The 13,279-nt window shown below is 42.2% G+C and overlaps 2 protein-coding genes across 16 annotated transcripts in view; one reads left to right on the forward strand and one right to left on the reverse strand.

The window, feature by feature from the left end:
• LOC140515491 (uncharacterized) overlaps positions 1–13,279 on the forward strand; it is a 497,421-nt gene that overhangs the window by 138,866 nt on the left and 345,276 nt on the right. For 8 of the 9 annotated variants that reach the window (XR_011971047.1, XR_011971051.1, XR_011971045.1 and 5 more), the window contains exon 10: positions 12,179–12,265. The gene's annotated coding sequence lies outside the window, so the exon portion shown is untranslated. Of the gene's footprint in view, positions 1–5,355; positions 7,011–12,178; positions 12,266–13,279 lie in introns of those variants that run through there. The other variant, XR_011971053.1, reaches the window with a different exon arrangement.
• The window catches only part of LOC140515484 (fibrous sheath-interacting protein 2-like), a 100,941-nt gene that overhangs the window by 73,569 nt on the left and 14,093 nt on the right, over positions 1–13,279 (reverse strand). For 5 of the 7 annotated variants that reach the window (XM_072626206.1, XM_072626205.1, XM_072626209.1 and 2 more), the window contains exons 3-8: positions 11,655–11,816; positions 8,768–8,857; positions 7,125–7,264; positions 6,637–6,778; positions 4,702–4,812; positions 2,724–2,868 (exon numbers count right to left, since the gene is read on the reverse strand). In XM_072626206.1, coding sequence (XP_072482307.1) covers positions 2,724–2,868; positions 4,702–4,812; positions 6,637–6,778; positions 7,125–7,264; positions 8,768–8,857; positions 11,655–11,816 — 790 coding nt within the window. Of the gene's footprint in view, positions 1–2,723; positions 2,869–4,701; positions 4,813–6,636; positions 6,779–7,124; positions 7,265–8,767; positions 8,858–9,406; positions 11,039–11,654; positions 11,817–13,279 lie in introns of those variants that run through there. The other 2 variants (XM_072626210.1, XM_072626208.1) reach the window with 2 other exon arrangements.

A 13,279-nucleotide genomic window follows, 5' to 3' on the forward strand; every position in this document is an offset into this window, starting at 1 on the left:
GAGAGGAGTAAACTCCTCTCCCTTGATTGTGCCACCTTGGAGGAACTGAGAACTTACAGGTCCCTAGAGTATGCCCTCCACTTGACAAAGGACTCAAAAGTCAAGTAACTGGCTGGGAAAATGCCCAAAGAAGGAAAAAAAAGACTATATATAGAAGGTTACTTTCTTGGTGAACAGGTATTTTCTTCCATCTTTTTCGATGAGGAAGAACAAAGCATACCATCAGAGGAAGACCTAAAAGTCAAGGCTTCTACATCCAAAACCTCCAAAATAAATATGCAGTGGTCTCAGGCCATGGAAGAGCTCAAAAAGGATTTTGAAAATCCAGTAATAGATGTAGCAGGAAAATTGGGAAGAAAAATGAGAGTCATGCAAGAAAATCATGAAAAGTGAGTCAACAGCTTGCTAAAGGAGACTCAAAAAAATGCTGAAGAAAATAATACCTTTAAAAACAGACTAACCCAAATGGCAAGAGGTCCAAAAAGCCAATGAGGAGAAGAATGCTGTAAATAGCAGAATGGGCCAAATGAAAACGGAGGTTCAAAAGCTCACTGAAGAAAATAGTCCTTTAAAAATTAGAATGGAGCAGATGGAAGCTAATGACTTTGTTAGAAACTAAGAAATTATAAAACAAAACCAAAAGAATGAAGAAAAAAAAGAAGACAATGTGAAATATGTCAATGGAAAAGCAACTGACCTGGAAAATTGATCCAGGAGAGATAATTTAAAAATTATTGGTCTACCTGAAAACCACAATCCAAAAAAGTGCCCTTCCAAGAAATTATCAAGGAAAACTCCCCTGATATTCTAGACCCAGAGGGTAAAATAGAAATACAAAGAATTCACTGATCACCTCCTGAAAGAGATCCCAAAAGGAAAACTCCTAGGAATACTGTAGCCAAATTCCAGAGTTCCCAGGTCAAGGAGAGAATGTTGCAAGCAGCTCGAGAGAAGTGGTTCAAGTGTTGTGGAAATACAATCAGGATAACACAGGATTTAGCAGCTTCTACACTAAGGGATCGAAGGAATATGATATTCCAGAGGTGAAAGGAGAAAGGATTAAAACCGAGAATCATGTACCTAGCAAAACTGAGTATAATACTTCAGGGGAAAAAAATGGAATTTCAGTGAAATAGAGGACTTCCAAGCATTCTTGTTGAAAAGACCAGAGCTGAATAGAAAATTTGACTTTCAAATACCAGAATCAAGAGAAACATGAAAAGGTAAACAGGAAAGAGAAGCCTTAAGGAACTTATTACAGTTGAACTGTTTACATTCCTACCTGGAAAGATGTTATTTGTAACTCATGAGACCTTTTTCAGTATTAGGATAGAGGGAATATATATAAATATATATATATATGTAGTGTATATATATATGAATATACATATATGTAGGTGTGTATGGGTATGTATGTGTATATATGTGTAGGAATGTATATGTACATGTGTGTATGTGTATATGTGCACGTGTGCATGTGTGTGTGTGTGTATGTATGTATATCTATATTGACAGAGGGCACAGGGTGAGCTGAATATGAAGGGAGGATACCTAAAAAAATAAAATTTACTGTTGAAAGGAATGTACTAGGAGTAAGAGAAAGGGAGAGGTAGAATGTAGCAGATCATCTTACATACAAGAGGGAAGAAAGGGCTTCTACAATGGATGGGAAGGGCAGGGGAGATGAAAGGAAATTGAGCCTTACTCTCATGGGATTTGGCTTATGGAGGGAATAACACACACTCCATTGGATAAGGAAATCTATTTTACCCTACAGGAAGGCAAGGGGGAAGGGCATAAGAGAGGGAAGATAGTAGAAGGGACAGGGAATTGGGGAATTGGGGAAAAAGATAATCAGAAGCAAACACTATTGTGAGAGGATAGGTCAAGGGAGAGAATGGAATAAATGAAGGGCAGGATAGGACGGAGGGAAATGTGGTTAGTCTTTTACAACATAACTATTATGAAAGTGCTTTGCATTGTTACACATGTGTGACCTATATTGAATTGCTTGTTTTCTCAATGAGAGTGGGTGAGGAGGGAGGGAAGAAATATGGAACTCAAAGCTTTAAGAAGCAATGTTAAAAATGGTTTTAGCATGCAACTGGAAATTAAGCTATACAGGCAATGGTGTATAGAAATCTATTTTGCCCTCCAGGAAAATAGAGGGGAAGGGGGATGGAAGAAGGGTGGGTAATAAAAGGGAGGACAGGCTGGAAGAAGGGGTGGAAGGGATGTCCTGGGGTTGAGGGTAGGGAAAGATGGGGAGAAAATTTTGAATTCAAATTCTTGTGGAAGTGAATGTTAAGAACTGAAAAAATAAATTATATATTAAAAGGGAAAAAAAAGAAAGAAAAGGAGAATAAGAGAAAAGTGAGAGAGAACTAGAAAAAGGAGAGAGAGAGAATACAAGAGAGATACAGGAAGCAAAAGAGATGGAGTGAGAGGAGGATGTTTGGAGAGGGAAAGAGGGAGGAAGAGAGAGAAGGGGAGAAAAACGGAGAAGAAAGGGGAAAAGCAAGGGAGAGAGAAAAGAAAGGAGGAAAGAGGGGAGAGAAAGAGAAAGAAAGATGAAACGAGGGAGAAAGAAGGGATGGAGATCAAGTGAGGGACAGAGCAATCAAGAGACAGTGAGAGCAAGAGAGACCCCAAAGCGAGACTGAGCCTCAGAGCCTGGAACAGATCCAGAGGAATAAACTGATCAGTGGCTTGCACCCAGCTACCTTGTCTTCTAATCTCATCGCTTTCAAACAATGTCTCTTCTGTTTTATATTCCGATGGTATTTTCTCTGTTTCTTCTTTTTTAAAGCCATTCCCTTGCATTTTCTGCAAGTGATACGCCATTTTTTTCTCAAGAAGTGCTTGTTTCTAAAACGTTTAAGAAAATACATTTTTAGCGTCAACTTTCCATTTTCTAATGCAAAATTCCTTTTGTCAAAAAGTGGTATTTGTTCACTATGCTTTTGCTCCCAAATTTCCTAAGCTCCACCTAGGGCAAGGCTGAGAGCAGCATGCTGGCTATGTAGGGAAGCACCGCACCTTTTGCTTCAACAAGGATAAAATATAAGTAGCAGTCAGATGGACTTAAGTAACTGGACCAAGGCCATCCAGGTCTTTGGAATTTGAGACCTGGGATTTGAACTCAGGTCCTTTAATCCAAACCCAGTGCTCTTTCCTAGTGGAAAAGCCATGCTCTCTTGTTGTCTGCCCTGGTCCATCATGTAAAGCATCCATTGAAAGTTATGCTAAGACGAGGCCCCTGTGATCTAAGCAAAGTTTAGGGCCAAGTCATACTTGTAGGGTCCCACCAGAATGGAGCACATTCTGTAGGGCTGCTCTGGGACACAGACTGGGAAGAGATTGCCTTTGGGAGGTGGCAATGGCAAGACGAGCATGTCAAGTTGTCTTCCCCTTTTCCTTCCTCCTTTGCTCTGAAAATGATTTAAACCAGGGATTCTTAAGCCAGGTCTGTAAGCTTTTGTTTTTCCAATGACTTTCAATAACTTTATTTCAACAAAATCAGTCTCCTTTGTACCCTTGCACGTTCTCCTTTATGCATTTATAAACATGATTCCAAAAAGGGCCTATAGGTTTCATTAGGCTGCCAAAGGAAACCACAACATCACAAAGGTTAAAAGTCCCCAATTTAAACAAATGCCAACTGCTGCTTGTAGCTGTCACCCTCCTCTGTTTTTTCTTTTTCTTTGTATCCTCAGTTCTTAGCCCAGCGTTTGAAATATTTTATAGCAGCATACTACTAATTGCTGTTTGTCCTTCATTCTGGAAGAGGACCAATGACATTGGCAGGGTGACGTCTTGACTTGCAAGCAAATTGGATTTAAGTGAGGCAGGGCTGTGTAAAGTCTTCAGCCTCACTTTCTCCTGCAGGGTCATCTGAGTCCAGAGGACAGACACAGGTCAGAACTGGAGATGACTCCCTACTACTAATCAAGGTTTATTGAATGCCATCTATTGACTCAGAAGTCATATATTACTTGCAGGCAACATAGCATAACGCAAAGAATCCTGGATTTGGACTCAGGAGCCCCAAGTTTAAATCTTGGCTCTGATGGTTAGTAACTGATCATATGATCTGGTTGCTTCCCTTCAAGAGGCCTCAGTTTTATATCTGTAAAATGGGGATTATAATGTTTTTACTACCAACTTCACAGGGTTGTTAGGTGTCAAGTACTTTGAAAACCTTAGAGTACTCCAAAAATGAGAATTATTATTTAGGTGAGAATTTATGGACAAAGAAAGAGTATCTGAAATTTTAGCCTAATATTAGTACCAAAGGAAACATTTGGGAGGAAAATACTGAGAACATTTCTCTCTAAAACCTCTGGGCCTAAGAAAAGCAGCTGTGTTATTTTCTCTCTAGACTTTTCAGATTTTGGTGATTGTACACATAATTCATTTACATATGGGAAAGTCAAAAGCGATCCTCTTACAATGGGTATTGATGTGGGGGCGTGGGGAAGAGAGGGAGATGGAGAGAGACAGTAGTCAGAATGAGACAACCAGACAGAGAGCGAGTGCTAGTGCGTCTCACCCATATGGTTGTAAACTTTGGCAACTGCCTGTCTTTGGGGATAACAGACCCTAGTCAAGTCCATACGATCAAAGGATGTGATGGCTTGTGACAAAGAACAGAGTATTCTCTGTAGTGAGTCACAGTTATAGGCAACATCCCCTCTGTACCTTCCTGTCACTCTCCTCTCGACTTCTCCTGCGTTGTTCCTCGACCCGAGCTTCTCTTTTAACTTCTTCTCCAATTCTGGTCAAAAGTAACATCTCCTTTGCTTTCCATTCCTAGAGAGTAGGGTTTATTGTATACAACATGGCCTTTTAGTTTTCACTACAACTGTGTTTTTGCAATATGATACCCACTTGCCCACCCCACCCTCCACTGGACAAAGTAGCAGGCATTCACAGACTGGACCTAAAGGATATCAGTGAGGGCAGAGCAGCTCACCCAGTGAATGTGAAAGAGAGACTGTCTCCCACACTTCTGCGCACTGGCAACCTTCCAATGGCCCAGCTGTGGATGGATGCATTTGAAGGGGCTTAGGGCCAAAGCAGCTCTTTCATCACTGGCAGCTCAGGCTGTCAACAGTACAAAGTTCAGGCCCAAGTAAGGCTGAATCATGAAACCTAATAAGGGGCTGGAGGGAACGGTTTTGCTCTTCCTCATCCAAGAGAGCCTGTGGTCAATGTTCTTTCAATGAGTTGCACAATGCTTTGCACCTACTAAGTGCTTCTTGAGTGCTTTTGTGTTCATTCATTTCATATGTACACTTTAGGAGAAGGGAGGAAAAGTTTCACTTAAAAAAATAACATTGCTCTGCGTTTCAGGGGAGTTGGGAAGATGAGCAGAGCAGAACGACCGTTCTAACCTCAGAAAGCCCCCCGAGGTACATCCATAAAGTACAGACTTGTGCTCAGCCTGAGCTCATTCCTGGACTCCAGTCTTCTCACATGGTAATAAAAGGGCGAAGAGGGAAGAGACAGATGGAGCAATCATGAAGGAACTCCAAAGAGGAGGTCATGAAGCTAAGGGTGCTTGAAAATTCATTCAATCCTGACATTTAATAAATGCCTTCAACGTGCAATAGATTGTGTTAGGCACAGAGGGGAGATACACGGGCAAAGGCGGCATCGTCTCTGCCCTGTAGTCTAGGAGGGAGATAATCCATGTACAAGAATACAAAATTGAAGGTTACAGGAGGTGATCAGAAGGAAAACAATGGCAAGTATCTTCACTTGTATCTGGTCCTATTCCCAGCATCTCTTGCATCTGCCCCATCTCTCTAGGTGCGCTGCCTTTGCCACGGGTGCCTTCAATATCATTTGCTTGGATTAGTGCTTAGTCTCTCTTCCCCCCTTCCAAACCATCCTCCATATTCTTATGCATCCATCTGGCTGTCATTCTGCTTCAAACCCTTCTGGGACTCCTTATGTGCCTGCCAGGCAAAGTTTCAACTTCCAATCCCATCCATCAAGACTCCTCCCCCCACCTTGGCCGTCATCTGGTACCACCCTTTCCTTTTCAGTCTTATCTCACTTGGGACTCCAGACAAAGTGTCCTCTTCACCTTCCCAAGAGCAGGCCTTGTGTTCCCCTGCCTCCAGGCCTGCTCACATTGTCCATTCTAGATGGAGTGCCTTTCCTTGACTGGTTAGCCTTTAAGCCTAACTCCACTGTCGTTTCCTCTGCAAAGTCATTAGTGAGTGATCTTTCCCCTCAGATCTCACATTTATCATGTATTTATATTGTAGTTATCTGTCTCATTCTCCTACTAGATTATAAGCTCCGTAGAGATGGGACAGATTTGACAGGATCATACAGGAACAGGAATATCATAGGATGAGGGCATCTCAGATTCTGTCTAGTCTCTCTCTTTCATTTTACAGGGGAACAAACTGAGGCCCAGGGAGGGGAAATGATTTGCCCAAGTCACACAGGTGGTGAGTAGCAGAAGTATGACTGTATCTAGGTCCTCTGCCTCCAAGAGCCAGTGCTCTTTCCACTGTGACCCACTGCCTTCTTACTTCCTCTTTTCACTCCCTAGGACCTATCACAGTACTCTTATGTGCAGCGTTTGTTGCCTGCCCCATTTTCAGTGTCTCTTCTCACCTCTTCGATCTTCCTCCGAAGACTTAGTTTTCTTCTTGTCTGCTCCCTCTGTCTTTTCTCTTCCTCATTCATCCGGATGAGATGTCGTTCCTCAGCAGAGCGCTCAAGCTTCTCCAGTTCCTTGCTGATCATATCTAAATATCTTTGGGCACAAATACAAATGAGCAAGTAAAGGTCAGCTGGGCACCTAACAGGGCAGCATTTCAGAGTCAACAGTGCTAGCCCTAACCATCTTGTTAATTGACTTCTCTTCCCTAAATGAACAGAAATGTACAAGTAACTCTTACACGGTCCTCTTTCTTGTCCTTTTTTTATATATTCTCATGTTTGAATTTATTGATGATTAATTTCACAATAAAATTTTTTTAAAGAAATGAATATAGAGCAGGTTTCATGACTTTGCTAATACCTTACCAAAACCTGTTTGGCTTTTGTTGTTGATGCTGTCCACAGCATGGATCTGAAACACAAGCCAAGGGGAGGCCTACCTGTGCCTTATTAAGCGCTCTTGGTCCTGAACAGACCGTGTGCCGTCTTGTAAGAGCCATTCTCTGAACTGTGCGGCATCTCTGCTGTCTGGGATTTGATTGTGTTCCTGGAGTCTGGTGACTTGTTTTTCAAGCATTTTCTAAAAGGAAATTGAATGATGGGTTAAGAATTTCATGTGTAACATTTATATGTGCCATTTGGGTTGGAGAGAGAAAACTGTACCCCATCTATGGTTAAGAAGTCAATCATACTACATTCTGACTCAAATGACCCAAAAGGATGTACTGTCGGGACACCAAAGCCAAATGTCTCTATCCAAGCAGGTGGCAGAGAAAGACAGGAGAAAGGATAAAAGATTAGGACATTCCCCCACTCTGGGGACACTGCTGTTTATGACCAGCTTCCACACTATGGGGCAGCCCCTTTCATTTTCACCCAGCTTCATTGACCCTAGAAAGGTGACAAGGTGTATGTATGTATGTGTGTATGTGTATGTATGTATATGTGTATATAATATACACATACATGCATACACAGATGCATACACACATATACAAATACAAACAGAAACACATGTACACATACATATATACACAAATACACATATGTACACAAATATACGTATACATACAATATAACAACTAGTCTGGTATGGCTGGAAAGCTAGAAAGGGAGGGCAGTACCAGACCACAGAGGGCTCTCAAGAAGACCTTTAGCGGGGAGCAAGCATGGAACTGCTGAAGGGTTTGAAGCAGAGGAGTGCCATGGTCAGATCTCAGCAAAAAAAGCCATCTTGAAGTAGTGTGAAGGATGGTTCAAAGTGGGGATGGAGTGAAGATGGGAAAACCTGTCAGGAGGCTATTGCAGTGGTACATGTAGGTGCCAATACGGGTTAATACCAGGGTGGTAGCAGTGGAACTAAAATAAAAGATAGATGTGAGAGGTTAACAAAAGGAAAAAGTCAAAAGTTACCCTAAGTTTTCAAATCTAGGAGACTGTGTTAATTGTAGAACAAAGATGAAAGGAAAAGCAGGTTGTAAGAGAAACAAAATCCAAACTCCACGTGGAAGGTGGCAGAATTAGTTGGTGTTTGTCTAACTCAGAGCTTCTTAACCTTTTCCTGGGATCCCTTTGCCAGTCAGCCTGGTAAAAGCTATGGACCCCCTCATAGAATTGCATTTTTTTAAATTCATAAAATACATAGGAGTACAAAGGAGCCAATTTTATTGAAAAATGGTTAGGTAACTGTCTTCAACTGTACTGGAATCCAGTTACAGAATGTGGGGATTTCTAGGAGGAGAGACAAGAAGGCACCTGGAGAGAAAGTTCTGGGACTAAAAAAAGTCAGGGCTGGAGAGACTGGGGAGTGTGCTACAGAGAGGTGATACCTGAAGCCATAAGGGAGAGAGTGTGTGGAGAGAAAAGAGTCAAAGAAAGAGCCTTGGGGAAAACAATGATAACATCACAAAGAGATTGGGCAGAGGAGCAGAGAAGGGATTCCTTGACTACAACCAGGAGAATGAGATACAGAAGTAAACTTCAGCAGCTGAGGCAGATAACTCAAATCCTTTTTCCCCCCAAACTCTCCCAAGTGGAATTTCTTAAAGACACGAGAGAAAATTAATTTAGATCTTTTACTTACTTGTTCTCTTATATAGTTTCTTTCAAAGTCTAATTTGAGGCTTGTTAGATACTGTCGGTATTTATTGAACTCTCTCAAAGTGCATATAACCTAAAGAAGAAAATACAGAAATTGAAAGGTATTATTTCTATAATAGACACTTCCCCCCAAATATAACAGTAACACACTTCAGGGTCAGTGGTGAAGGTAACAGTTTTAGACAGCTGTCTATATTGACAAGCAATTCCTATCCCCACAATAGATGAGTGAATGCCCTTAGCTAATAAGGAACATCTGGTGATGATAACAACCACCACACACACACACACACACACACACACACACACACACACACACACACACACACACACACACACACCCACACCCACACCCACACCCACACCCACACCCACACCCACACCCACACACACACACACACACACACACACTCTCTCTCTCTCTCTCTCTCTCTCTCTCTTTCTCTCTCTCTCTCTCTCTCTCGATGAGTAGATTTGTAAAAATGAAACAAAATACCAATGAGAAACTAAACTCAATGCAAATATACTCTACCAGGTTACATTCTGTTCTGGGAACCTTTTCCTTCTAGATTTTTAAAAGAATCCAGAGACGATTCCTCTGAATAGTGCCAATAATGCTCACATCTATAATCGTGGGAAAGCCCTGCAGTGCAGTTGAAAGAAGATATCCTTGGAGTAACTCATCATTTTGAAATGGACCAAAGAGATCATCTAATCCAACTTCCACCTGAGTGGAAGTCAGAGAACTGGAAGGAGACCTGTGCGCTGCAATAAGAAAAGTAGAAAAGAAACCTGCCGCTAATTAGATCGAATTAGATCAGATCTTGCTTGTAATTGAATTCCTGCTTGAGACCTTCACCAGAAAGCTGCCCAGAGCAGTTTCTGTTTGCTCACCAATCTCAGATGCTGATCAAAGGCACCTGGAGGAGATACGGCATTATTCTATTGGAAGAAAAGGCAAAAAGAAAGCAAGCTTTGTTCAGTGGCTGAGCCTCTAACAGCAAAAAGGCATGTCCTGTTGGCAGTAGGTGAGCCATAAAGGACTGAGGACCCAGCTTCAAATCCTGTGGGCAGCAAGAAGAACTGGGAAGTATTCTGTGGAGAGCATGCTATGGTTGTATTTCTGCTAGTAGCAAATAACAGCTGGTCTCTGTCCTAGAACAGATGAACAGACTTAAGGAATAAAGCTCTACACTTTAGGTTTGCAGAGAATGAAATCTCTTTTGAAAAGGGAGGGATAGCCTCAAGGAGGAATTGGAGAAAAATACGTGAAAGAGGCAGTAGGAAATCCCAACCTGAGTGAGGAAGGTGGTGGAAAAATGTGATCCAGAGAAAGAAATAAAGAAGGATCTTTGAATGTTTGGAGCTAAGTAAATAGGGATGGGATTCTTTCCATGGAAGAGAAGACTGGCCCCTGGCTCCTACATGGCCAGGAGGAAGCCACTTCCTGAGTTCTAAGGTTTAATGATGCTCCTCAGGGGCCACGAGGAGAGAGGCATCCAGTAGTGGTCAGAAGGAGCAACAAATGATGCTTGATGCTGCATCTGGCCTTCTGTTGAGAAGTACTGAGGTGCCTACCTGTTGAGCTGACAGGAATCCTAGGCATGGATCCTGGATGGAACAGGGTTGTCTGGAGAGCTGTCCAAAGTAACTGCTCCCTGTCATCCCTGGTGAGTCTCTGTGGACTGATGGAAGAGTCACCAGGAAGACTATGAAAGACTGGCCAAGAAACTGGATCTTGGGGACCCAGCTGGACTTTTCATCATTGCTATTGACTGAAAGTAGGGATTTCAGAAGAGAAAGGTGGATCTGGGGAGTGAACATCCCACTAAGAAGATGTCAGAGAACAGGGTGTGAATTTTTAGGCCACAATTTAAAATATACCTTACTTAGAAGGAACAAAACGGATAAAAGCAGCGGGCAAGTCATAATGCATATGAAAGAGCTCTATCCAGGTGAAGAACACGAGGAGGAAAGCATGGTAGAACACATTTGGTTTGGGCTCAGTGAAGGGAAAAACAAGTGATGTGTTGTTGTGGTTGTAGCATAAATAAAGGTCATTTAGATCAAAATGGGGAGGGGGTGTTGGTTAGAAGAAAACCCTTGGGAAACCTGGCCCAGAAAGAGTGATTGAAGGGAGGTTTCCAAGCACAGACTGTAAAACCTCTGGTCGGTAATGCTGTAGAAGAATTTTTTGTCAGGTACAAGCTGGACTAGATGGCCTACGAGATCCCATGTGACTTTGAATTCACTGAATTTAGTTCAACAAAATATTGAATAAAATCAAATTGAATCTAACCGCCCCTCAGAATCATGAATCATCTAGCCTCAGCCTGAGTACCTCTGGTGAGGAGAATGAAATGCCTCACAAAGCAGCCCAGTCTGTTTATTCTAGAATGGTTTGAGTTGTTGAGAAAGTGTTTTTTTTTTAAATCAAGCTAACCTCTGTCTTTGGCACTTCTATTGCACTGCTTGGTCTCAATAAAGCTCTCAGGGGCCAAGAAGAATAAGTCTAATTACTCTTTTTGGTAATAGCCCTTCAAATATTTGAAGATGGTGAGTTTTTCCTTTGGTGCTATCTCCCTCCATTACGTGTACTCTTTTCTAGCTTTAAATTGACTGAGATTACAGAAAGACTAATGCCCAAAGAGAAAGGGTAATGTAAGAAACATGAAGTAATCTCAGAGACAATAGGTCAGGATTTGTCTGGTTTCTCTTGACCCAAACATTGGGGCGGGGAGGGGTAATATGTGTAGTCACTCACTAGGTACTTACTACCCAACTGAATAACAGATGAGTGAGCCCTGAGCATCAAGTGTCAACCATGTCAATAAAACATTTATGTGACTAAAAAAAAAGTGACAACCCACTTTGTTATTGCTGGTGATGTGGCCTCCTTTCCTTAATTTCTTCAAGATATCTTTACGCTTGTAGTAGCCACTTAAATGAGGGTCATGTAGGTTTTTGTATCTGGTTTCTAGTAGCCGACCATAAGGATCATTTAGGTTAAAACCATAAGAGGGCTGAAAAAGCTGGAAACAGAGTTAAAAATATTAGTGACAGAAGATTGGTAAAATGGCACTTTGAATTAACAGCATTACTGAAATGACATGCACTGAGAATAAAACATGCAACTGAAAGAACTCGGATCAATGCAGTGAACCAATCATAACTGATGGTAATGCCCATCTTCCACCTCTCAGAAGTGGTGGACTGCAAGTGCAGAAAAAGGCATTCATTTCTGACATCACCATTGTGATTTGTTCTGCATGACTACTTATTTGTTTACAAAGAAGGGATCTACTGGGGGTAAGGGAGAGACAGTGATATTAAAAAAGAAAGAAATGGTTTGAGTAAGAACCCTCTGCTTCTTTTCCCTTCTTTCTCCCCACAGAGCTTCTTTCTCCCGTGTAATCACCATCACCATACACTGAGCACTGACCAAAGAGGGAAATGAGAGAAGGGAGAGAGAACAGGACAGGTAGGTAGCTGTTGCCCTCTTCTTTCCCGTCCTCCACTCTGCCTCACCACTGTGGGAAATGATGAAGGGATACCATTGCTACACCTTCATAATCTGAAAATGAACAAGAACCTAGAGTCCACTGTGGTTCAAGAATACAGCGTCCATGAAAACAGAAAGAATAAAAGCCAAATGCCATTGTTAGGAATCAGAGAGTTACCCTGGAATCTCATCCAGAGCAGGAACCTTCATCCCTTCCTTCAGACCTGCTGCCAGGACATGGGCCAAAGAGTTCACACCAGTACGCAGTGGCCTTCCATGTACTGAAGGACCACTTGTCAACAGTATTTTACATGAATAAAATGCGTGCTGCTTTCTTTTTCTCTCTCTCTCTCCTTCTCTGTCTCTCTCTCCTCTTTTCTGTCTCTTTTCTGCTCTGTTTCTCTGTCTCTCTCCTTCTGTTTCACTCCTCTGTTTCTCTCTCCTTTGTCTCTGTCTCCTCTCTCTCTGTCTCTCTCCCCTTCTATCTCTCACCATATCTGTCTCTGTCTTTTCTCTCCTCTCCTCTTTCCTTCTATGTCTCTTTCCCTTTTCTCTGTCTCCATGTTTGTCTGCTCTCCTTATCTCTCCTCTCTCCTTCCCTCTCTTTCTCTGTCTCCTTCTCTGTTTCTGTCTCTTCTTCCCTCTCTCTGTCTCTTCATCACTGTCTCCTCTGTCTCTCTCTGGTCTCTCCCCTTGTCTCTCTCTGCCTCTCTTTTTCTCTATCCTCTGTCTCTGCCTTTCTTTCCTTTTCTTTCTCCTGTCTCTCCTTCTCTGTCTCCTCCTCTCTGTCCTCTGTCTCCTTCTCTCTCTCATCACTCACCTTTTCTGTCTCTTATATCTGTGTCTCTCATTCTCTCTTTTTCTATCTGTCTCTCTCCTCTGTCTCTCCCTCTCTTTTCCTCTCCTCTCTTTCTCCTGTATCTCCTCTTTCTCCTTCCATCTCTCCTTCTCTCTCTCACATTCTCTGCCTCTCCCTCTCTCTCTTTCCTGCTC

Source organism: Notamacropus eugenii, chromosome X, assembly GCF_028372415.1.
Source record: "Notamacropus eugenii isolate mMacEug1 chromosome X, mMacEug1.pri_v2, whole genome shotgun sequence".
Classification (NCBI taxonomy): Eukaryota; Metazoa; Chordata; class Mammalia; order Diprotodontia; family Macropodidae; genus Notamacropus; species Notamacropus eugenii.